The 26,469-nt window shown below is 42.0% G+C and overlaps 1 protein-coding gene and 2 pseudogenes across 1 annotated transcript; 1 reads left to right on the top strand and 2 right to left on the bottom strand.

The window, feature by feature from the left end:
- The first annotated feature begins 401 nt into the window (after positions 1–401).
- On the top strand, positions 402–3,113 carry LOC120294870 (annotated as a pseudogene).
- A 713-nt stretch (positions 3,114–3,826) lies between these two features.
- On the bottom strand, positions 3,827–8,739 carry LOC120294993 (annotated as a pseudogene).
- Positions 8,740–10,062: 1,323 nt separating this feature from the next.
- On the bottom strand, positions 10,063–13,262 carry LOC120294990 (protein ALTERED XYLOGLUCAN 4-like). Its single transcript, XM_039316199.1, is given in 4 exon segments — positions 10,063–11,061; positions 12,620–12,731; positions 12,733–12,892; positions 12,994–13,262. Coding segments are annotated over 4 exon segments (1,137 nt in total). The 5' UTR covers positions 13,076–13,262; the 3' UTR covers positions 10,063–10,278.
- Positions 13,263–26,469: the final 13,207 nt, after the last annotated feature.

The raw sequence follows: 26,469 nt of genomic DNA, 5'->3' as shown, positions 1-26,469 counted from the left end.
ACCAGCTGATCTTATCTTCCTCTCCTCAGTAACAAGAATAGGCAAAGCAAAAAAACGAAAGTGAAAATGAAGATGCAAATGCCCAAGGGACCCATCATGACACAATTGGATGCTATTGCTATAAAATAAGAAAGAGTCTCTATTGACACTCAACATAAAACTTGAGAAAGGCCAATTATTGTTCAAGAATCCACTCACCACCAATTGCCTGTCCACCTTATAAGCACTTCCAGATGATGCCTTGGGGTCTCAGGAAAAGGAGATTGGAGTTTGAGCAACAAATTTAGGCTGTTTGTTTTAGTAGCTCTGTGGGAGAGCTGACTGACTGATTGAGAGAGAGAGAGAGATAGAGAGAGATGGGAGGGAGGTACTGTTACAGGGATGTGCTTCCATTCTCAGCCATGGTGTCCATGGAGTGCATGAACGTGGCGTTGAACACGCTCTACAAAGCAGCCACCTTGAGAGGGATGAAACCATGTCTTTATTGTCTACGCCTATGCTATTGCTGCTCTTGTTCTTCTTCCCTGCTGTCATCTCCCGCAAGTACTCTCTCTCTCTCTCTCTCTCTCTCAAAGGAAAAAGAGAAGATTTCTGTCCAGCTGTTAGCTGACCATTTCTCGTTAATGGTTTTTGCAGATCAAGAACGCTTCCCCCTCTCAGCAGGCCCATACTTGCCAAAATTGTTCTTCTTGGGCTCGTTGGGTACAACAGTTTACTCCGCTCATTCATGTTCAATTCAATTAAAGATCGGTTTTCTGAGGAAGTATGAGATTTTTTGTGCAAATTTCTCAGAGGACAGATGAAACCAAGAAATGGGTTTTTAGCTCTTGGAAATTTTGATCAGGCTGATTGCTTCTCTGTCATCTCTGATTTTCTTTTTGTTTTTTTGGGTGGATACAGGAGTTCATCACAGATCTGGGATACACAGGGATCAATTCAGCTCTCCAACGCTTGCTTCAGCTATCAGCAACCTCACCCCAGCTTTCACTTTCATACTTGCCATCCTTTTCAGGTTCTTATTCCCTCTTGTGAAATTTACTGGTATGCCCTTCCCCAGATGAACTAAAAAAATTTCAGAAGGCTCCATCAAAAAAATCATCCACTACTATATTCTCCGATGCAAAGCAAAGGATCTTAAGTTCTTTCTGCTTTGAAAAAGTTCAACTTTCTTTTTATCCCTTGCTTTTTTCTGTTTATGTAATAAGTTGCTTTCGGTGCTTTTGGAGCCTCATTCCTTTTTGGGCCAATGGTGGTCTCACCTCAGCCATGAGCTTGTGCTTGCCTTTTACTAATATTTTCTCAGGCTTGGCCCGGCTCAGTTTGAAAAAATTTACACCTCGATGTCTCTGAAATATCCTGCAACAATGGCCAAGAAGGAATAAACAATGCTAGGGTGTAGTGTGACCAATTCTGCAAATTGGCATTTCAAGTGAAAGACGTCTTTGGATATTATATGTGACCCACTTGTTTAAAGGCCTGATTGCAATCTACCTAGTATACCAACGTAGTAGACCGGCCTTAATAATTCTAGCATTTTTCAGAAAGGAATAAGAGCGTGGAGTCCTTACCAAAAAATAAATAAAATAAGAGCGTGGAGTTTCATAATGCTTTTGTGTCAACCATAAAGTACTCAGCTTTACAGTATCTAAGCGCAGAAGTAACAGTATAAATATAGAGTTAATATTTATGCTGCTTAAACCTGATTTATTTTATTATTTATGCTAACCTAAACCTGATTTATTTTGCCTTTTTCCCCTGCCAAAAGGATGGAATATATATCATTGAAGAGAAGAAGCAGTCAGGCTAAGATCATTGGAACCATAGTATCGATATCTGGTGCATTTGTCGTCACTCTATACATTGGTCCTCAATTATTATCGGTACAAAACCTTCTCCCTCACTTCATCAGAATCTGCACTCAACGAACATGGGCTGGATCATTGGAGGTCTCTTCTCACAGCTGAATATGTTCTAGTTACCTTGTGGTACATTGTTCAGGTATACAATACAACCCTGCCTTTCTTTCAGTCTATAATTAGAATCAACACACTAAGGGCTCAATACATGTATTCTTACAGGCGCAGATAATGAAGGAGTATCCAGATGAACTGACTGTAGTTTTCCTCTATAACCTAATTGTGAGCTTCGTAGCTGCGACTGTTATTTTTAATTACAGAACGTGATCTGAATGCCTGGAGAGTAAAGGGACATAGGACTGGTATCCGTAATATGCTCGGTAAGTGGTTAAAACCTGAGTAGATACTACTTTATTTTATCAAGAAGGTGTTTAAACCCTTGCTTTCAATTTAGGGAGTTTTCGGATCAGGCTTAAACAACTCTGTGCATGCTTGGGCAATCCGCTTAAAAGGTCCTTTCTATGCTGCACTTTTCAAGCCGTTGTCAATAGCCATTGCGGTCGCCATGGGCGTCTTCTTTCTCGGTGACACTCTTCACCTTGGCAGGTAAGATATTGAGAAATGCTTAAAGAAAATTTTATGTCAAATTTAACATCAGGATCTACACGTAAGTGCCGTGCAGCAGAAGAATCTAATGTGCACCCCTCTAATAGAATTCAAACAGATAAAGAAATGCTGCAACACAGTAAAAACCGTTGCCTTCTCACTTTTTTTAGTATAAAAGATGATACCGAGATGTTTCGATCATTCTGCTCTTTATATGCATTATCACTGTGATGAGTGATTGGGCTCTTTACTGTCAGTTTTAGATACGACCTCTTTTGGTAAAGTTCGATTTATTTTCTAACTTGCGCTTTAACGCTTGTTTCCATGTGCCACGACTTTGCAGTCTCATTGGGGTGACAATTATATCATTTGGGTTCTATACTGTGATGTGGGGAAAGGCAAAAGAGCAGAATATTGAGGAGGCTGGAGAGAACCGGCCGGTCTCAATACCCTGTGAGAAGGTCCCTCTACTGCAAAATCATAAGGTGGATGAAGTGTAGATCAAACTTCTGCGGATAGAATGAAGCAACAGACACTGCCTAGAAACTTGTGGCAAGGATTACTCAGGTATAAGTATATGTAGGAAAAGGAATGTATATGTATCATAGCTTTTTAGTCGAAAGCGATGGTGGCAACATTTAAACTGAGAAATGTAGATGAAAGGTCTCAATCCAAGTATAAAATTGGCATGTGAAGTGAAACGAAACGGAGGACCGCTGAGAGACGTAGATCAAAGGTCTCAAATCTGAGTACAAAATTGGCATGTGATGTGGACAAAAATGGAGCGACGGATCCTCATAAGTCTCTGTCGCGGAATCCATTTCGGAATGTATACGTCTGGATTTATGTGGAAAGGTTGCTTTCGATTTGAATCATTGCAGCTATCTTTCTTGAAGGGGAACCCACAGCCGACAAGACCTTTCCTCACCGAGATAATTCAAAGATCGAATGGAACTAAAATAAAGGCATCAGCGCAACCAAGTTTAGATTTACCTGTCCTCGTTTCACCTTTGGCGAAGCTGTAAATGTGGAGGATGCAATTCTTCAAAAATAAATCGCTTAATCTTCATGAAAAAATCCAAACTTCACTCTCTCTGCGTATGGAACCCTACATCCGTCCTACGTCAAGAGAGGCGTTGGCTTTCCACAAAAGCAGAGCTTCCAAACCAGAGAGGGTTTGTTTTTCGTTTCCTGCAGGAGATCCTGCCCAGTCATAAACTTGTTCAGTTGCTTGCCTCGACCCCCACAAATCATGCTGCCAAGTCCGTCGACGAGACCAACAAGATTGTAGCTGTTTCAGTCGAATGAGCAAAACCAAAGCAAAGACTACAGAGCGATGATGTTTGATATGGTAAAATTCGACCAGCGTTGAAAGTTTGTGAACGCAATGGTTCACCTCACTTGAAAATGCTTTGCTCTGTAGTATCTGTTCCGGTAATAACATTACATGTATCTGTTTCAAGTCAAATTCCTGGTCTACTAGACCAACGAAAACAAGCATTGGCAAAAACCTTTCCGTTTCATGTTCGCTCCCTTCCAATCGACGAAAAATTGAGTACAGAAATAAGGGAGCGCATCGGCTGCGCAGGGCTCAGAGAAAACCTCTGAAGTTTTAGTCTGTTTAGCTTACTACTCTAGTGCAAGTCGATTTCAGTGCCCCTACTTAATTGTCCAACATATAAAAGGAGAGCTTCATTGGCTAAATCACAGACTCACAGTAATATCCATGACAGAAACTTCATGCACCATATCTTCATGGACTAGGCTTTGAGGTCATTGGACATGGCAGAAGGTATGCAATGGGTTGTTAGTATATCCGGTCGCCACCTTGGCAGTTTGGTCCTTAGCACTACTACCTGTCAAGAGAGGACCAAGAAGAAGATTAGTCGAAATTTCTTAAAGACACGGGAGAGTCAAGGTGAGAAAGAGAATTGTACCTGCTGATATTCCAGGTCAAAACGTAAATATTCATCCTCACAGTTCTCCACCATGTTGGCCAAACTCTTCAGATTCTTTACGGCTCGCCATTGAAAGCAAGGACCTAAATCCACAAAAACAACTCGTAAGTCACCGTGAGACATTTGAAAGCACCAATAACCATATGTCCAACCAATTTGTAATAAAACCATCTGCAACCTGGGTATTGACAATGTCTTCGTATCCAATATTTATGTCTGCAACAAGGACCTATCACAATAAAAGATGATGTGGAATAGTGAATGAAAGCAAGTGCATCATCGGTATTTTACCAACAAGTTACTCAATATGGCAAGTTATCAGAGTAAGGCTAGAGGGGAAAAGAACCTGAGATACAACAACAAGCTGTTCATTCACGGATCCTGCCATTGAATGAAGAAGTTTGTCCAACAGTTTGACTGGAGCATCAAATTCATAGTCCTTCCCATACTGGAGCAATTAATAAAACAAAACATCAGCAATTAAAGTTAGCCCTCATCCACTCAACCAACCGTGGACTCTTCAACTTAAGCAGATGAGCACCATAAACTTTTTGTCGCTACTAATTTGCAAACTCCACAATAATGTATATCTAGGTAGCTGGGCATGCTCCCTGTTGTGCTCAGTGTTCAAATTCAACCATCACATCTCCATTAAGGAAAGGCATCACGTGGCATGCAAAGAAATACACGCGTTAAGGTAGGAAACCCTAACAGCGAAGCCTGATCAGATAGTCCATTATCCCAAACCTAAGAATTAACAACATCATATATCTAAAAACTTTATGCTGGGGAGGCAGCCAGTACTGAAGCCCCATATTGATTGACAGAACCCTATAGCAAAAGATTCGCCCCAAGTGAGCAACAAAATGGCTACCCAAGAACTTATTCTGACAGGCATTTAGAACCTCATGGATTAGTCTTGAACATCATCCATGAAATCAGAAAATCACTATCACAGAACAACTATGCAACATTAGTATCCCGAAAACTAGTATTAAATAAAGATTCATTCAGGTGTACTGTGGGAAACCAGAGGCCAAGAGTAGGGGATAGGCTCTGGATCTTAATGGCATTTTCATTGATGAGTCTAGACTGCCAATCTCTACTAGCTGAGAGGGTTCAGTATACCAGAAAGTATGGTTGGGACTCCACAATATATTTTCATAATCTTTTCTAGTTGAGAACCACCTATGCCCCCACTGGTAGGATGATCTATCTATTTCTTAAAGAAATTAGGCTCGGCATTTCCTCATTCGATAGAGAATTGGTAGTTGAACCCAAGGGCCAAGTCCTCAAATTATGGCCATACAGAATGTTTCCTGATTTGAGAATTGATGGAATTGCTTTCTACTATGCCAATTGAACAAGATATAAGGGCTTCCTATTATAACAGTTTGTTCAAAAGGATGTCCCGGTTATCTCACCATTATGTGCATCTGTGGTAGTCAGTTTTATGTTAAAAAAGAGTGCTTTGCAAACCAACACCAGCGAACAGTAGAGAACTAATCAACTAAATTATCTACTGCCATTGACAAACAAATCAACAAAGAACACAATACGTGCAAGACCAGGCAAACAAGCAAATGCAACAACAATCAGATTAAAAAGAAATCATAAATTCTCCAAATGCTGCAGAACCAAAATACCAAAATCACTAAATCAGATAGATAAAGAGGAACTGCCACTGAAACTATCAATCATACACAGACCCACACAGAGCCTGTCAGCCAGAAATGCATTGCACACAGGGGCACGTGATGCACAGTGCATCTTTTTTTTGGGGGAGGAGAGAGAGAGAGAGAGAGAGCAAAATATTCACCTCTGAACGGAGATACGGAACAGATACGGCAGTAAAACAAATCCAGCGATTATGTAATAAGAAGGTGATTTCCCACTAATATGTGCAGGGATGAGCCGTTTTGTGAGTAGCAAGTTTTATGTCAAATTCAAGAATCTTCGAATTTCTGAGAACTTGCACATGAGCTTTATCTCCAGTGTATTTTGGGAAACCAAATAGCCAAAACCTATGCTCTCCATGCCTGAATGGAACTGAGGAGGATCCAAAAGAGATGTCAATACATTCATAAAAAGGAATAAAGATGCACATCAATGCAAGAGCACAAAAATAAATGGTAAAGACATCTTTAAATCTTAAACCAAGCTGGCATGCAGAGAGTAATTAGAGCAATCGACTACCACAATTAAGGCCATCTTCTTGTTGAATTGCATAAAGACATGCATGCAAGCCTGTGCATCTTGTGATTGTAAATTTAGTTCTTCATTTGCAGTGTCACTGACAGAATCAGGTAGTTCAATTCTGGAAGAAATCAGAATAGGAGAGGTTTACAATGCCCTCAGGTACTAAGTACCAGGTACCTGCTATAGGTAAATGAAAATCCAAAGCAGGAATGCTCAAATTACCAGAGGAACCCCTGCTGACATCCTGCTAGGCACATGCCCTAGATATCACATGAGATGGCATTGGAAGTCCTTTGGTTTCTCAAGGTTTAGAATACGCGAACAATGACAACAACAATCAGCATTCCAATCTGCTCTACAAATGCCGACAGAGAAACAGAAGCAGCATTGCTAAAGTAAGAGAGTGAGAGGATGGGGTGTATCTACCTGTCCCGCATTAGCAATATTAATCATCAAAGCTAAGAATAACATCAGATGGCTTAAGGACATGTGATTCTGGAGCTGTAGGTTCGATTCTCCTAATTCGGACACCTTTCTTGTCCAGTTTCATTCCCACTTAGCCATGTAGGTCAGGATTTTCCATCTTCTGCCACTCAACTCCAAGAATGGGGAACCTGATATGAAATAAGACATCAAGACAAAATTATTTGAGGGCCTTTAGCATCAATTGCATCTGTGCATTTTAACTCCAAGGAAAAACAGTAAAGTAAGCTGGAAAAATGTTTTTATCCCTAGAGAAAACCAGAAAAAGATGTTAAAAGGCTAAATGAACAAATTTCTTTCACAATCATTTACAAAAATACAGCTAATGGCACGACCAGTTTAGAAGTAAAGTACATTCAAGATAGAAAACAGAAGCACCTGTACAACCCATTCTTCTCATAATCATGAATGAAGTGCATGACTGGTGTTGGGATAATATAACCGATATTCTCTGCATCTTCATGTTTAAGCGACTGAAAATGCAATACCCACACATTTTCCTTTGTCATTAAATGCAGGGCCACCAGAATTTCCTGAATTTATAGCTGCATCTATCTGCAGGAGAATCCCCACACAAACATGAGAATCCCAGCCATTGCAAGCAAGTAAGAAAACAGTCATGACTGATTGAATAACCTGCACTCCCAGGAGTTCAGTTGATCCATGGGCATAGGAAAGCATCTCCATACGTGACACAACACCACTCGTCACGGATATTGTATCTCCACCAGTAGGATAACCCACCACAGTGACAGCATCTTGGAGTGCAGGTAGTTCTCCGAACTCCACAGGCGCAACCCCTTCCCAGAACTCATCACTGTTGACTGTGAGCAATGCTGAAACAATAGCAAAGATACAGAGGGCCTTTTAACTCAATGATATGAAAAGGAAATAGCTTTACTAATTTCTAACAAGTAATCACCTTTACTAAAGGACAGTCAAATTGCAAAGCAATATTTTCTGGTGATCAGATAAAACAAAAACACCAACCATATTCTCACGTTGCTAAAAGGATGGTGATGATAAATTACCGACCTTTCCCTTTGGGTGTTACAAAGCATCTAAACCTAGACACATTTGCACACTGTTCCCATTAGAAATCAAAGATTCACAGATGATATCAGCAAGAACCACTCACTCTATCATCTCTCAATTGCCAGTTCCTCCGGTCTTAGTAAAATCATGCCAACTACATTGGCAAACGAGATAAAGACTACAGGCACGCGAGCATGGCCACATAAAAACCCTCTCCATCACATGCCATTAACGAATTCAAAAGCGCTACACTACCTTACATATAAAACACTCAATCAGCTCAAACCTCATTGGACAATCCTATGTCGCTTACCGATATCACACTCCGGTCCCGATAGCGAGCACAGTAGCCAGATACTTCGTGTCAGAGCCACGCTTCTTCACCTTCACCTGAGTGTGGTGCTCCACGGAATGCGCATTGGTCAGCACTCTCCTCCCTCCAATAATGAATCCGCTGCTGCTGCTGCTGTACTGCCTCTTACGCTGCCACGGGAGCGAGAAATTCGGCTCCGTGTGCACGCAAAACACCTTCACCACCGCGTCCATCGCGGGGACCACCCTCGCGACGTTCTCCCACTTCGGCATCGGCATGGGCGACGGCTCCTCCCGTCGAGCTCAAGTCCCTATCGTCGCGGCGCCGCCGACCGCGACGGCCAAGGAGCAGTCGCCGTTCTGCTCGGCGAAGCCGAGCTCCGGCGCTCCGGCGACCGGCGCTCGGCTTCCCCGGGGCCGCCCCGGCCGCGGCGGGACGAGGAGGTCGGCGCTCATCGTCTTGTCCGCCGCGGGCGCCGAGGCGCCGTCGTTTAAAGCGGTGGCGGCGGCGGCGTTGGGGTGCTGGTGGTCGGCGGCCTCCCGCGGATTCGTTGGGCGGGTGCTTGGACGGGCGGCCGCGTTTCCGCTGTTGTCGACCATTTTTCCGGCGACGGCGGGGCCCGGCGGCGAGGTATGGCGTCGGAGACGGCGACGAAATGGGGTTTAAGGGTTTATTACGGTCGGAGCAATCTCGGCGAATCGCTAGCGATTGGCGATGTCGACGACGCTGTTTTCTCGGAGATGGAGAAAGAAGAGGCGGTTCCAAGGTAAGGACGACGCACGGAAGGGGCTTGAGCTAACATGGGCCGAAGGTTTGGGCCTCATATTTGGGCCGAATGGTTGGGCCGACTCTTCGGGCCCGAGCGATGTGGTTCAATTGCATTCCAAGCATCACGATTAGAACTCAAATTAATTCAGTCGGCCCTGCATGTTTTGGTCCTCGTCTCGGCTCGGCTCGGCTCCAATATTTAAGGCTTGAAATTAATCATTACAACATGGCTAACTTCAAATTGATATGAATTGGCATGTTATCATATCGGCTAAATTCTCTTGGCACTTCTTTAGCACGCTCTCAATTCAATTTGATGCCTTTTATGCATACATCTCTGCCTAAGAACCGATCATGTATGACGCATTTCCTCGGGTGCAAAGAGGTGGGAGATACAGGAGATGATGCTATTTAGGTCTAGATTGGAACTTTGGTGCTTGAAATGAACATGAATTTCCCAAATTACCATTAGGACATCAACAAACAAAGATCAACTCCTTTTGTTCTCTCCCAAGTATTGCCTCCAAACTACAGTCTACACCCTTTGCACCCCTACCAAGAATGATGCCAAAAACGCCTTCAAAGCACTTGCTAAGTAATCGAACAAAAAAACTATCTTTGCGACATGTATAATCGATACTTTAAAAATCAAATATTTCGCAATAAAGCGTCAACACTCATAAAGGAAACCCTTCCGATTGCTTGTCAAATGTCCCTATCAAGTGTCGACGCTTATTAACGAAACCGTTCTGATTGATTATCAAACATCCCTATCAGTTGATCACCTCTTAAGCCACCAACAAATCAAGGCCCACAACAAGCTTTTCCTCTTGACAAGACCATGGACAACAAGAAGAAGAAAAACATATATATTTTGTTCTTTAACTATACAAGCTTATTACTAATTACTGGGGCCACAAAGCCCATGCAAAGAATGGAGTACATATCTAACTACATCACCAATGCAAGAAAAGAAAAAAGAAAAACCATGAACAAGTATTATTTCTCTTTCAATTTGGCTCTCTCTCTCTCTCTCTCTCTCTATATATATATAAATATATCATATTTCCTCAAGTAAAATCAAGAATTCATCCCCTTCAAGCCTCAAAGCAGCCATCAGGAAGTCATTCCAAACATCAATCGGGCCAGGCAAGCACCAGTGCACGCAGTCGTTGTACCCTCTCATCCACTTGTTCCCCAGTGCTCCCCCCGGGTGCCCGTCCGGCCGCATCAGCATCGCCCGTGTCACGTCCACCGCCCCGAACCTCTTCCTCTCTCCCTCCCCACCACCTTTGCCCTCCATCTCCTCCATCTGCACCTTCCTGAACCCCCACTCGGATCCCCCCAGGTCGATCTCGCCCTCCTCGTAGGGCCCCGTCCGGGCGCACGCCCCACCTGTGTCCCACGTCCCGTTCTCGAAGTGCGCCGGCGAGAACGTCCTCAGCAACGTCGTCGTCCTCCGACTGCACCCGTTGATGTGGTCGAGCGCGGCGCGGAATGACATGCGTACCGCATGCTCAGGCCCGTAGGAAGTGACGTTCGGCTCGTTGCAGTAGACGCAGCCCACCAGGCTCTTCTGCTCATAGAGGTAGAGCTTCCGGAAGAACCAGTGCGCCGAGGAGACCACAGCGATGTCCACGGTGGAGACCTCCCGTGCCCACTCGCCGTCCACCTCGTTGAGGTTCAGGGAGAATGTCCCCGTCGACGAGCCGTTGATCACCTCCTCCTTGGCCATCACGAGGAACTTGGACCACAGGATCTTGAGCGTGAACTCGTGCCTGCGGAAATACCACGTCCGGAACCGGTCCTCCGAGTCCTTGAAGACGTCGACTGGCGTTTCCTCCTGCACAAAAAGTTCGAATGATCTCCGGCCTCTTAACGTTTCTATCTAGCATCTGTCAAAAGATATGACAAGATTCGAAACTGTTCTAATGACATTCAGAAAAATGCAAGAAATGGAGATACACAAAGAAGTTCCCAATCCAAGCAGACAAAAGACGATGATGTCTTCCTGGTTCCTGTTCGATAACTACACGTCTTCAGCAGAAAAGTCAACAAGCGATTCAGGCGCTTCTTCTCATCGACACTGATCACCCTTAGAGATCAGATGATCCTGCCTACGAATCGAGGGTCATCAGATTATTCCGCTCGTATCTCTCTCGTCGAATCTCCTCGCCCCGAGGGGCAAATTGAAGAAGACGATGGGGACCCGGCATGACGATCACGAGCAGCAGCAGCAGCAGCAAATAGCCGTTGACCAGCCATGTGCAGCTCAGGTACAAAAGGAAAAGGTAGGCCAACCGCGAATTGGCACCATACATACAATAATACAATCCGTCGGACTCGCCATCCTCGTACAACAAGGGCCCGAAAAGAACGAGTCAAGGCCCAAGAATCCCTTGTCCCTCTCATCAAAATCAGTAACATAATCCGAACTTTGACAGAAATATCACATTCTGGTTATTCAATCCACCCCTAGATCATCGCTCAATCAATCGATTCATCGAAGTCTTTAGGTGCACAGCTCATGCATTTCGGTGGAAGATGGGTTGGGAATTTTCCTATTCTTGGTACGTCGGTAGACATTCTTTATTAGTGTCATGCTTTCTCTAGGATGACAATGACGCCTTCCTATCACTCGAAAATTTTATTTTTTTTCTTCCCATCTCTTTTGACAATTTTTTGGACCGCCGGTTTGGCATCTAACTTTTACTTTAATCTTGCTAATCTCGGTAACGAAATCTTTATGAACTTTCTATCCCCCCCTCGGCGGAACTTAATGCGCATAGGTCGATTGCCGGATACAAGGGAAACCATTCTCAACATACGAAACGATCTAAGTAAACGACAGCGACATGCACGGTCGGTAAATTCCCTGATTACGAATCTCGTCGCCAAATTTAAACACGAGATAAGGTAAAAAAATCTTTTATTTATGGGTCGGGATGAAACCGATTCTCCTTCCAAAAGCGATAAAAATGCCAGCTTTTTGTCGTCAGACGATAAATCCCAGGCAATCGCTCTTTTTCTCTCTCTCTCTTATCTTTACTAATTATATTCATTAATTAAAAGAGGAGGAATGGAATCGAAGGTTCACGCAAAGGTCGTGCATGGAGAGAATTCAATGCCGAAATCCCCCCTTTCCGGGTGCAACACCGATTGGCGGGGCGGAGGACTCTTCGTCTTCGACGGTTCTTGACAGGCGCGCGGTGGCGGATCCTGAATCGGCCGCGCGCGGCGCCTCAAGACCAGGGCGCATAGCGCGAATTACATGCGTTTCCACTCGTTCGCTTCGCACCCCACGAAAAAATCAGTAAAGTTTTCCCGAAGAAGACGACAAAAGAGATTTTGGTAATGTCGATGACGTTCGAACACTGCGGTTTGATTGGAAACTGACTGACCTGAGACAAGAGGCAGAGCAGGGACTCCATGTGGTTCCTGGCGACGGAGTCGCCGACGAAGGCGAGGGTCTTCCCGCGCACCATACCCAGGAACGCCCGGGGTCGAACCTCGGAGCTCGCACCCGTCGGGCTTCCATCTCCAATTCAGGAAGTCCGTGTCTTTCCTGCCATGCGGGAAGCAGTTCTTGGAGTCCGGAATCGTCGCGCAGCTCGAATTCGTGTACGACGAGGCTCTGAAATCCGGAACCCAGTGTCCCCTGTACAAGTCACAATCTGGACACACGAACGACACCCATCATGAGCATGGACAAGAACAGTCGCGGACGAGGATAAAAAATCATCTTTTCGCGTCTTCCCGCGTCGGGCTTCGTTACCCTGTTGAGGTCTGATGGAGGCGGAGGAACCGTCTTGCTGGAGGTCGCGCTTGATCGTGAGAGGGGAGGGAGAGAAGAGCATGAAGAGGGTGAAGAGGGTGGCGAGGAGGAGGGCGAAGAAGAGGAAGGGAGGGAGCGCGGGAGGAGCCGCGGCGGCGGCGGCGGCGGCGGAGGCAGCAGAGCCGCCACCATTACCGCCACCATGATTTTGGTGTCTGGTGTCCTTTTTGTGGGGTTCTGTCTTGGACAGGACATGAAGGTTTCATGCTTCTTTCGAGGAGCGCGAGAGAGAAAACTGAGAGAGAGAGAGAGATGTGGGGAAGATGTTGGATTTTAAGTGTGAGTAGTTATGTTGCAATTTTCTTTTTTTCCTTTGGAGAAAAGTAAATATACAGATACATATATAAATAAATAAATAAATGGAGTTGAAAATGGAAGGTTTTTAGCTGGGGACAGTCTGATTACCTGCCTAATTCATTAAGATTTGAAGGCGGCGATTAGAGGCAGCGAATAATGCAGAGGTGAATTATGAAAAGTCTATACCATACGGGGCGATGATAATAATTGCTCCTCGTACTAACGTACTTCTTTCTTTTTATTTTCCGTGGTTCTCAAGTTTGATACAAGACTTTAAACTAGTATGGCGCTACCCAAAAGCCTGACTGAATAAAAATGGGTACATGTACTAACATTTCATTTTCATGGTCATTTTTAGCGACACGCCAACTTTTTCTCAAGATTTTTGAATTCGAAATCCAAATTTCATCTTGATTGGAAAATAAAAGGATGGTTCGCTTTGTATTTTGATCTCCACTGATATTTAACATATTTCGTATTTGCATAATCGCTTATTCTCTATATCACATCAATTATGGAATGAGTTTCTAAAAAATAATAAGACGTGGTGAAGTCCGATTGCTTTGAGGTAAATAACCACGGGCTCTCTCGCATAAACTTTATTTCACAAGAGACTTGCCTATCGCGCTTGCAGTCGCTTTTTAACCCTATGCACTTGAACTAGATTTGCCTATATGAACTATAAATTCATTTATTAACTCATCTCTACGAATCATAAATTAGTTTAAAATAGCAAAACTCAAATTAATATGTGCGTTAAGTTGATTTATAACTTATTTATACCTAATTTATCTCTATGATTATCTCCTCACTCTCTCTTGCTCCTATTCAATCTCACACTCGCTTACTTCTCACATTAATTTAGGTATGAGTTTTTATAAATTGAGTTACATATAACAATGTTTTAGCAAAATGCCTCATGAATATCAGTTGAGTTAAATGAGTCAATTCGAGTCGAATCATTTTTTACCGGACCCCTACTCACCCTTTTGATAGGTCTACTCTAAATCAATTCTCGAACTAGTAGCAAGAACAAGAAGAACATATAGTCTCTCGTGATGTGTGGTTTTATTAGAAAAGTCGAATGCACAAAAGCTTTGAAACATATAAAAGCGAAATTAGGCTAAATGGTCGAGAAAGACAAAGCACACTTCACATTGTGAAATAAATAAATAAAAATGATATAAAAATGATCACTGGACTCCAGTATAATGTACAATGTTGTTCCCGAATCTCTAATTAATTCACCGTGGTCCTTCAAATTTTATCAATATATTGGACATACAACTTTTCATAAGATCTAAAAACTATGTTAAATACCCCATCGAACAAATCTAAAATTTGAAAACCACGTCATGCATTAAGTAAAAAATCATGAATTTTATTGTATAAATTAAAAATTTAGAGACGATATTAAGCGTTAAATCAAAATTAAGAAATAGTTTTATGTTCCGAACCCTAAGAGTCAACGATTCGCACGAACTCGGCGACGTGCGTAAAGATTAAGTGGGGGAGTGGGGTGGTCAAAGGCGTGGGATCTAGAAAGTGCACCCGATTCGCGTTAGGCGTGCGACGCCCACCGCGGGATGAGCAACACTTGGCGAAGGAGAAGGCGGAGAGATCTCTTCAGGCGATTTCCTCAAGACTCTTGACTCCCGCTCCCCACGTGAGAGTCCGGGGACGGCCTTTACTCCCCTCCCCCTCGTTTCACGGCGCAATCTGTTCCCTCCCTCCCTTTCCTCCCCCATCTTCTCCACCTTTAATTTCTCTATTCTGGAGGGTCCCTTTATAGTTCTATTCACATTTTAAGTTCAGACTCTAATATCACCAAAAACTCTAAATAAATCAGTAGGTATACGAGAAATTTGCTCCATTCTGTCGTTAGTAATCATTAAGTGTTACCACCGACTAAAAAAAAAAAATTCATTAAGTATTACCGTCAAATTATTGAGTTGAGTAAGACAGAGATAATTAACGTTGTATTATTTTAGAATTTTACCTTTTGTTTCTCACAGGTATACCGATTGGTAATTTATCACGATATTAATATAATTTAATGAAAATTAATATAAAGATAAATTTATTATAAGATATCGATTTGGAGTTTTTTTTTTTTTTTGCAGTGTTACCCCTGAAGTTCAACCCACCCCAGAGAGACACCAAAATAGTACCAGCATGCGAAGTTACAAGGAGGGGGGTTTTGCACTTGTTATGCACATGTGATATGACTTGTCTCCTTGATGCCCCAATGAGTGGTCACTTTGGAACAATGATGGCATTCTTTGCCCCCTCATGCCTTACGCTTTTGCTTTCAATCAATGGCTTTTCACTGTTCAGGAAAAGGTGAAAAAGATTCAAATTTGCAGCGAGCCACGACGACTTGGTCAATAAAATTGAACGAGATGTGCACTAGTTGGTTAACGCTAAGTATAGATCCTATTATTAAAGGGTCTCTCAGAAGTGTTCTCGAGTGTCTATAATGCATTCATGTGCGTTCTTTTACCGATCAAGCCACACGGACTATTGTTCTTCGATATAAATAATCTCTGCCATTGTTTAAATCGCTTTTTTAATCGTTTAACGCGTACCACAGGAGCGACTTGTTGATACACGTTTTCCTTTCCCACCAAACAACCCCTCGGAAATTTCCAAGCGTAACTCATCGTGTCGCGTGAAGTCGATTCGACTTTCACCAACAACGACCGGGGAAAGGAAAGGAACAAAGTTGATGGAGCTGTGATAGGAGACTTTTAGGAAAAGCAAGTCAATATCAAAATGAGATCAATCTCCGGAGGGATTCAAAGTGGAGTGGAGCCACTGTTTGAAATCATTCTTGGAGTGACATTGAAAACACAGACCTTCGCACGAGCGAATGATTGTGTAATACATTTATTTTAGGGTTATTACTACAAAATAATCATAAATTAGTACATTTTATAATAAATTTATCATATTTATAATATATTTATCCTCTATTAATTTCCATTAAATTAAATTCATGCCAAGAAAAATTACAAACCGGTACATTTACGACAAACAAAAAATAAAATTTTAAACCGATATCTTATCGTAAATCGTATCATTTGACTTAGTATTTAATGATAAACTTCAAATTATCATAAGCATAGTCATTTGGAATTTTTATCAAAAATTATTGACTTTGGATTTTTCATTCTATTAATCCATTATTTTAAGCGCATTATTAATTGTCTGATTCCTGTTACAAGTGACTAATGTAACGCTGCCGTCGCAATAGCGAATTGAAAATTTACGGAAAGTACAAATGACACTCGTGATTAAAAAAATGTAACCCATAAACAAGATAAAGAGATAAAAAGTGTAAATGTCACTGCCGACATTCTTACGGAGAAAGCAAAAGGGAGAAGTGACGTTGTGATGTGAACACGTGCAAACTGCTAAATTCGCGGGTCGTATTTCTAACGGTGCGAGGCGTGGAAAAATCTGGACCGTCCCACATGGGGGCCGAGACCAGCTCGTTGTGATCGGACTTCTAGTTTATTCCCTTGGTAGACACGGAAGGAACGTCCACATTTCAGCTATTATTATTAAAATAAGAAACTTCCAAATAAAAGTTTGAAATTTGAAATTTTTTTCAAAAAATGATAAAAAGTTATTCTTTTAAATAAGTATATAAAGTGGCAAATTCAGTCTAAAATAAATATCTGACTCTTTAGCTTGCGAACGCATACCTCGTACATGTCATTTCACTAGTCGTGGTGAAGGGCATTTTGGTCGCGGGCCTTTTTCTTCTTTCATCTATTTTTCTTTCTTCTTTTTGTCCATTGGTCTTCTGCATTCCTCATTCAAGCCCCTTCGGTTCGTCGTCTTCGTTTGAACCAGCCAACTCTTCATCATTTTCACAAGCTTGACGAGCGATCCGCAACGACGGCTTGACTTGGACAGGAGGATGTGACGATGGTGGCAACGCAGAACCAAGTCGTAGGGCTTGATTTCAGGGTGATTGAAAACCGAGTGACGGTGACGAGCCCTCCAACCATGGTGGTGACCATCGACGGACGTCGATAATGGCCCGAGTGGCTTCCACAATGCAAAGCTGGCTTTCTCGGTGTCGTGTAGCTCAAAGCGTGTCCTAAGGCTTGATTTTGGCGACAATTTCCTCGCAGGGTCTTAGTGAAACGTGACGAGCGCATCTCTTTCAAAAGTACATTCTTGTGCGTGGAAAATTTGGGCAATTTCGAATTTAGGTGCATGAATTGTGAGGTTTCGATTTGGTATCTACCCTAAAGATGGGAGAGAAGTGTTAAAAAGTTATAAACATTTTGTATTTATGCCAATTTAATTCTTTTTTTTTGCCGATTTAGTCACTAAAGCTTTTTTACGTTGCAAATTTAGTCGTTTCGCCAATTTTGATCAAATTTTGCAAATGAATGCTAGCCAACTAACGTGACTTGATCGGTCTTAATATAGACAACTTTTAATAATATTTTAATATTTTAAATTTAATTTAATTTTTCTTTTTTCCTTTTCCTCCTCCTTCCTCCAACTAGTTGTCGATCTCGATTATTGGTCGAGGCGACGGTCGATGAGATCGAGGTCAACCTCTGGCCACCTCGTGCTAGGCAGTGAGGGCAAGGCTCGCTACCCGGGCCTCGAGGGTAGCATCGTGTTGGGCTGGCGAGGCCGGCTTGGCAGCCTCGTGCTCAGGCCACTGGCGAGGTGGCGGCGAGGAGGTTGACCTTACGGCCAAAGGAAGGAGGAGAGAAGAAAAAGGGAAAAAAAAAAAATTCAAAAATTTAAAAAATTAAAAATTATTAAAAATTATCTATATCAATGCCCATCGAGGTCATGTTAGCCGCTCGCACCAAGAAGCAAAATCTGACCAAAAGTGGCCAGAAATGACTAAATCAAAACAAAGTAAAAATGTTTAGAATTAAATTGGTACAAAAAAAAAAAGTTTAGGACTTTTTAATACTTCTCCCCTAAAGATGGCTTAACAAATGGCATGTGAGATACACGTGCTTACTAGCTACTGAATATTTGGCCAATCAGAAACCTAAGCCCTTATCGAGATAAGATATATTATGGGTCCTCTTTTGAAAAAATACTTTCATTTAAATCTTTTATTTGAGAATTTTCTTACTACTATTATTGTTATTATTATTCACAGTGGAATTTTAGTATTGTACAAGTAATTCATTGGGGTCATGCGGAACATGTATTCAAATGAACATGGTGCGAGAAAAAATCAGAGAGAGATAAATTGTTATAGGCTTAAGAATCTTTTATGATATTTTATGTTGTATGCATACCATTCCCTATTAGATTCAATTCATCTTCTCCATTCGATTAAAAATAGCTCATCATATGAGGAGGTTATTGGATTTTACTCAAGAATTGGCTTCCTTAGAACTTGATCCTTATTGATAAGGATGAGATTACAAGTAAAACCAAGAACCAGACTGAGCTACCCATGGGAACTGGTCATATTCCAAGTTTCTAGCGGGAATAACTTCTATTTTGCTTGACTAAAAGTGAAAAGAAAAGAAAAAATGAATTGGTCAATTCTCGGCTATACTTTGGAATTAAAAACCGGCTTGGAACAATAGGTTCGGTTTTAGGGTTACCTATAAACTGAGAGTTGGTCTTGATAGGTAAGTTTTAGGTTTTAGGCGGAACTCAAACCTATCTCAAAACCACTCACGTCTACCAATCGGTTGCCACGAGCGAGGATTGAATCCGCGACCTCCGTGTTCTTGACTCCAAGCGTCAGTCCCAGTTAGGCGGATGGGTAGATTCCAGTGGCATTTTCTCTTCCTCGTTGGGCCAACAGCGTGTTCTCTCTCTCTTCCTCAGTAGATCCAAATGTCAAACGAGGCCAGATAGGCATTGCTGGAGCTGAACCCGCCTCGGTCGCAACAGCGCCCGACTTTAGGCCCGACAACGGCAGGATCACCCGGGCTCTACGCGGGCTTAGTGACCCGACGATGATCCGGCCCAGTTCAGAACCCGATTCTGAAACGGGCCCCCGTTCGCGATCCACTCACGCCTCGAGGGCAGGAGTCGCCTTCTTCTTTCGGCTTTCTACTCAAAACCATCTTTGCGCGCCTCATCGATCTTCAGCCGTCTAAAGGGGACGATGGACCGGATATCACAGTTAGGGGAGGAGGGGGTGTCCTGTGGGTAGGGCGCAGCCGCATCGGCGCTGTCCGTTGGGGTACTATGGCGGAGAGACAAAAGGGAACGTCAGCATCATCGCGCGATGTGTCGGTAAGAAATGGACACGCGAGTAATGCGCATCGCCCACCCCCCATGTGTCTTTGCGGAATCGGTGTGCTGTGCGACGAGTACGTTGCCTTCGCATTGATGTGAGATGGGTCCTGTCCGATTTTCGGTTTGGTTCTGGTTCTCTTCCTTTCTCCCTCATACTGGCTTCTCGGAGGGGAGAGAGAGAGTTGTCCGAGCTGACATAATTACTGATGCTAACTTTGGTTTGGTTGCTCCTTGTTTTTTTTTTTTTCGCACGGGTTGTTGCCCAACACGGTGAAGATCTGAGAGGTGACCGTTCTGGACACGACAAATTACTACCGGAAATCTGAACCCACTCGACAGAATCCGCCAACATCGCACGAATTTGATAATAACGTGAACACTATCTGTGTTTTGACGGCCCATATTTAGTGGAAACATATTCATCATTCCTATTGGATTGGATAAAGGCTCCGTTTATTTCATTTCGTGGAGAACATTTTCTAGAAAAATATTTTTCTCGTCATTTTGATTATTTAAGAAAATGAATTAACAAAAAATTCTATTTATTTCGTGTAAAATACTCCATTCCAAGAAAATGTTGTCTAGAAAATCATTTTCTAGGAAAAATAATAATATATATGATGTTCGGCTAAAAATTGAATATGAATAGGAAAAAAATTTCGTCATCGGTAAGGAAAATCTAAATACACCCAAGCCTAGGTGTTGGGGACTCGTCCCAGGCACATACATATGAGTTTGGGGCTTAGGCTCAAGGATTTAGGCATTAAGGCGTGGGTCTCGAACCTAATGCATGGCACAACATCGATGGACTTTGATACGGGCATTGGGGGATCTCGAGCACGTAGTATTGGAGTCCCAAGCCTTGGCTTCATTTGACCGGGCTTAGGCTCAAGGGATTTGGGCACGGATACTAGGGTCTCGAGCCTCGACAAATGGCCCAACATCAATGGACTTCAGGGACCCAAGGCACTAGCATTGAGGTCTTGAGTGCCAAGGGCATTATCTCAACCAGGTCCTGACACGAGCTTGGCCTTGATGAACATGGGCTTGTGTGTCAAGGACCATGGCTTGGCCTCGATGGACTTGGGTGTGGGGGCGGGTACTCTAGCATTGGCATCGGAGTCTTGGACCTCGCCTCAACAAACCTAGCCCGAGCACTAGGTGCCCAACTCAACATCAACGGACTCGAGCAAGCATTGAGGATCAGGCGAGTCAAGGCCTAGTCTTGATGGACCAGGCTCGGGCACTAACAACCCAAAGGTCAACCTCTGCAGATAAGGGTAGGGTGCTAAGGAGTTAGGCATAGGCACTCGGTTATCGGGCTCAACTTTAAGTGGACCCAAGACCAGTGCCTGTGCTTGTAGCCCAAGAGTAGAGGTTTTGGCCTAAGTGCTTGTGCTGGGTTTTGGGGGTTACTCATGTGCAAATTATTAGTGTTCGAACAAAGTATGTGTATTTAGAAAAATCACATTTGATTTTATTTTCACATCTCAACAAAACACCAAAAAATATCGTTGTTTTCCTTAAAAATGAGTTTCTGGAATTTTATTTTTTTTCAAACGTGCCATATTTTATGTGAAACAAAGGAGCTTAAATTGTGTCCCACAATGTCTGATGCCATCAAATTCTTAGCTTTGAGCACTTCACTGCTCCGATTATTATGTAGAGGATTTTGCAATTGCCATAAACCAGGTTTGTATACCGAGCAGAATTCGAGTTAGATCAACACAGAAAATTGCACCGGAAGTTCTATCTAATTGACACTGTATAGAGAGTGCAATCGAATGTTAAAAATATACTGAAAATTGTGCTCAAGCCTTGAATTTTTTAATCATTACAATGAAGCCCTAAATCATCCCTTCTAAGTTACAATCAAATCCTAACCATGTATTAGAAAATTCAAATTTGAGGTTGCATATGGGCAATTTTCAATGCGCCGATTACGGACAACTTCAATACTATTCACAAAAATAATAATAAAAAGAACCCCATTGCAATTTTTGAAAAAAAAAAAATGTTAAAAATTGATCGCAATGGTCAAAATTTGTGACTTGATTGCAAAAAGATTAGGACTCTCGTAGCACTCTTCTCTAATCTTTGAATCACCATATAGACCAATTCTATATTTTCCTTCGATTGCTCAAGGAACAGATGGACAGAAGAATATTATGATACCCTCGTGATCCTTCAAACTCCGTCAAGTCCCTGGACAATCTAACTGATCTGAAGGGCACCACAAGTTAGATGCATCTTTTAATCAAATAATCTCTCTCTCTCTCTCTCTCTCTCTCTATTTATATATTTGTACTATCGCTATCATCAAAGACAATAGCCATCAGCTGGTCAGTGAAATGAAAGTGTACACAGGTTTCGCTAGCAGGGCGAAGCCGATCACATGGGTAGGGCATCGTAATTCTAGGAGGACAGTCTCCTCATACATGTGAGGCTGCCGCATTTAATAACAGCCACGAGACAAAGGGGAAGATCAGGGCAAGCGATGCAGAGATCTTCTCCCATGGCCCTTCCATATCTTCTGCCCCCTAGTTGCCAATGTTTGGTCGCTGGGACGCACGTCCCCCCAATTGCACAACCTTCTGCCTCCGCTTCTCTTATTGCTGGATCAAAAGGGTCATTCAAATTCACGCCGGTTAGCTCGCGAAGGGATTGTTAGCACATCCCCATCGATGGCCTCTGTCTAGTCCTAGTTTGCTTTTGCGCGGGTAGGATGAATGTTCCAGAATTAGTGACCATACATGGTCTTTGCAAAGACTGGGTCGGCCCTAAGTTTCGTTTCGATGATTCCTATCTCAATACTGCCTGAGTGGGATTTCGGCTTTGGAGGAATGCATGTCGGCTGCTGCGATCTGTTCAGAGCTGTACATTTTACAATTACTGTACTATGATTTTCTAATCATCAGATGGATCAGAAGTGATGGGAGTACGTACATGCTGCGGGATCCAAAGTAAAGTGCACACGATTGGATCTTTTTGAGCTGCTTGTCGCCCCAAAACCCCTGAGGTTGTCATGAGTTAATAGCTCAGAGAAAATAATAAAAATAGGAAGGGGGTGTTGGGGCGATGAGCAAACGCAGACCACGTTCTCTTAAAGTAAACTAGTATTTAGAAGGTCAAATCTTGGGAAAATGGTCATTATTCTAACTTCTACATATTCTGTATTCCCTCCGTGGTCTGTGGCTCGCGTTCCAAGACCATAACAGATTCCTGAGACGGAGCAACTTATATTAAACGTTAGGGTTTCCAAGTGTAACACCAGAAGGTAGATTTCAGTACAGTATCGCCAATACTATACTGTATTTAAATCACATTAAGCAAGTATTGGGAACCACCGAATTGCTTCCATCTCATACAAACTTTCAAAACAGATGTTGCAGTCCATATACGTATTTTTCATATGACATGTCCTATGATTTGCTAAAAGTCACTTTTGAAGGCAATGCACTTTAGTAAATTCAAATTTGTTTATTGACGTACTAGGTTATGTATGCATTCCGTGCACCGCATTGTAGAATAGGAAATCCATATTAATAATTAGCAACAACGATTTCATGCCTCACAACTCATATATTTTAAGCGAATATATGGACAGGAGGGTTACTTCTGCATCTCTTTCAGATAAATTATAGGAAATATGCTGTTTTTTAAAGGGCGACCCCACATCTAAACATGCATAACTTTAAAAAAATAAAAATGCGAGAGGCATAGCTTAGTGGAAGCAATTATGATGTCTACGTAAATGAGGGGAAAGGTCTACATGGGTTGCATGGGTTCCTGTGTCAGATCCACCACATGATTATTTTATGATAATATATGAATCATGCGATGCATAATGTATAATATATGTCAGCTGAAACGTTAGATGAAGAGTTTTGTGATTGGTAACGATGGCGCTTGACTCGCACATCGCCATCTTGAGTTGGTCATTAAGTCTCGATTTCATCAGAAAGCAACAAAGGATCGCCCCTTCGTCGAGCTGTTTTCTCGACCAGGTTCTTGCATTGCATGTGTAATGGGTATGGAGTTCAACTTGCAGTTTGGCAGAACGTGGTGAAGACCGAACACAACTGTGTCTGTATTCCAAAGTTTACAATGGCACATGTGGGGGTCAATGTCAGTACCATGAGAAGCTCATACCGGTCACGATTTGAGGTACTATTCATCTTTAGGTGGTGTGGTCGATTTCAACACGGCATAAAAGAATCGGGTCATCAAACAACAGCTTGTTGCGAAAAAAAAAATTACAACTTGTTGCGAGTTCACCACTTTCTAAACATGAATGGTCTAATTGGAAGTTGATTATTGCTGAAAGAGAGAGAGAGAGAGCCCTATGATCTTTATATATTAGTGATTAAGATGAATAAAAGAATTCAATTTTCTAAGGGTAACCCTAGATGAGCAATGACGATCTCTCCTTGCCTGTAAAAAGTGTCTTCGAAATCCACTGAGTAAGAAAGACTAAATGAAGAAAGACGGTGATTTGGATGGGAGTTGCGTGTTACTCATGGTAAATTATACTCTATTCGACTTATACAATACCAAAAAAGGAACGAGAGCGCGACATGATCCTTCGCCAAGCAGGTTATCAACCTTAACGTCACGAACTCCAAAAGTCAAAAGCAAATAAACAACAAAAGAGCCATGTCAAACATTATTATGCTCAGGTCTTGTTTCTTCATCTGGGTTTTTTTTTTTTTTTGTTTGGGGTCAGACATCTGGGGGTTTTCATCATCCTTTGTTCTCAATTGAAAATGTGACTGACATGAGCTTTCCTCTAACTTGCACATTTAATTTCTTGGAATCTGACACTCTTTCTTTCAACTCTACAAATTCTCAAATTCCGTGTTCTGTTCCTGCAGTGGCCGTGAAAGATGCTTCCACCTCCATAAAAGCCATAAATAAATAATTAAATAAAACCATATGCTGACAAATTAAGCCACCTAAAAACTTTAGAATTGACATTTCACTTAATAGAGTAGAATATCCTAAAAAGGGTGTTAAACTAATCTGAAAAATGTAAGATTGAAAATCTGTTCGTTTCATGGAATGAATGATTTGAAAAAATTATTGTTTATAAAAATTAATTAATAAAAAAAATTTCATCAAATTTTAGATATGAATTGTTATCGATAATAAAAACATTTTTTATTAACTAATTATTTTAAGAATTTTTATTTATTTTTATTTATTTTTTTTTGCAAAATAATAGAACTGCAAAGCTGTCTAAGAGAGTTTTTCAAGACAGTAATGTAAAAGCAACCAATTCTATGTGGCTTTCCTCTAATATTGGGGCAAGCAAGAGAGGTAGTGATGAACTTGCTGTATTTTCCCTAGTTATGAGATTTTGGCAAGCCAATATAGGAATTATGAAACTATTGAAGTAAATGACCAAGCTGAAACTTACTGACTGCTTCTGACATTAAAGAATGCTCATGGGCTAATCTAACCATAAGCTGAGGTGTCTAACAGTATATTCCCTGGATTTTCTTTCTCCATTTAATATTTCAGGGATGATACCGCGAACCAATCTTTGTCTGTCAGACTCGATCCACCTTTTATCGCGATCGAATGCAGTTTTTCCATGCCCAGAGTACAAGTCAAGACAGATTTTTATGGCTTACTTTTGAGAGATCATGTCGAGCACGAATTGAACGAGAGATTTAACATTTTATGCAGTACAAAATGTAAACCGTCTTACTAAGCAGCTAATTATTTGCAGTTTTCTAGATTCATCGAAAAAAATCAATCGAACCACACTCTGAACAAGATCACAGAAATAGATATAATAGTAAGCACATTTGCATTTCATAAGCTCTGTTTGGTAAGTGGGAATTATAATGCTGTAGCCAAAAAAATAGTGGATCTACTATTTGTTTGTTTAAGGGAAGAGTGGAAAATGAATTTTAGGGCACATCTTTTAATGGACAACGGCCACTCATTTGCTTGCATTTAACTGGCATTGCCCAACCCAGAAAAAAGGAAAAAACAAAAGGAAAAAGAATAACAAACTGGCATTGCCCATATGACCAAACATGAATAGTAGTGTGCAGTGACCTGCATTTTGGCTGGACCTGGGGGATGTTCTTGATTATCAGTAGCTGAGCTCAAAATGAATCTGCAAGACCAGATCACTTCATAATTTCAATTGATCCATACTTAGTCTAGCTAGCGGTGACGTGGAATCCACGTCGTTATATCAAAGTGGACAGTTTCGGAAGCTACAAAATGATTCAAGTTTCACGTTTTCCTTCAAAGTTACAACTCTTACATTGCGTGCTAGTAAAAACTGATCCCAAAACGTGAAACTGAGGAAGACTATACTATTTACAACTATATTTTTGAATGCTATCGATAATAATGAATCTAAGTTTAGCACTCTACTCCACTGGTTCATGGGGTTGGCCCAGCATTTAAATGCCGATGTAATGTTGACCCGCAAATTATTGAACGAACTGGGTACATTCACATCATTTTACGCTTGTATGCATGTGATGACAAGTCAGTTCAAAAGTACATAAATTAAAAATGTAGGATAGATCTTAACCATATTTTACTAGAGAGAGAGAGCACGAGAGACCCCGGTCCTTTATTAATGCCTAGCAGTTCATTGAGCAAATTAGAACCGACACGCGTTGATACTTCTCATGGTCCCTCCCTCCCTCCCTCCCTCTCTCTGTCTCTCTCTCTCTCTAGCTCTGCCATCGGCATCAGGCTTTGACGTCGAAGATTTGGTTCTTCCAAGCCTTTTCAACAGCTCAAGTCTAGATTTTCTGGTTCTCTTCAAACCCAAGATCGAAAGATCCAGATTTGGGGAAAAAAGAATTCCAGAAACAGGCACCCATTTTCATGGTC

This window comes from Eucalyptus grandis, chromosome 6 (assembly GCF_016545825.1).
Source record: "Eucalyptus grandis isolate ANBG69807.140 chromosome 6, ASM1654582v1, whole genome shotgun sequence".
NCBI classification, from domain to species: Eukaryota; Viridiplantae; Streptophyta; class Magnoliopsida; order Myrtales; family Myrtaceae; genus Eucalyptus; species Eucalyptus grandis.
Note: the sequence above shows the minus strand (reverse complement) of the source record. Positions and strands in the feature narration are given on the sequence as shown.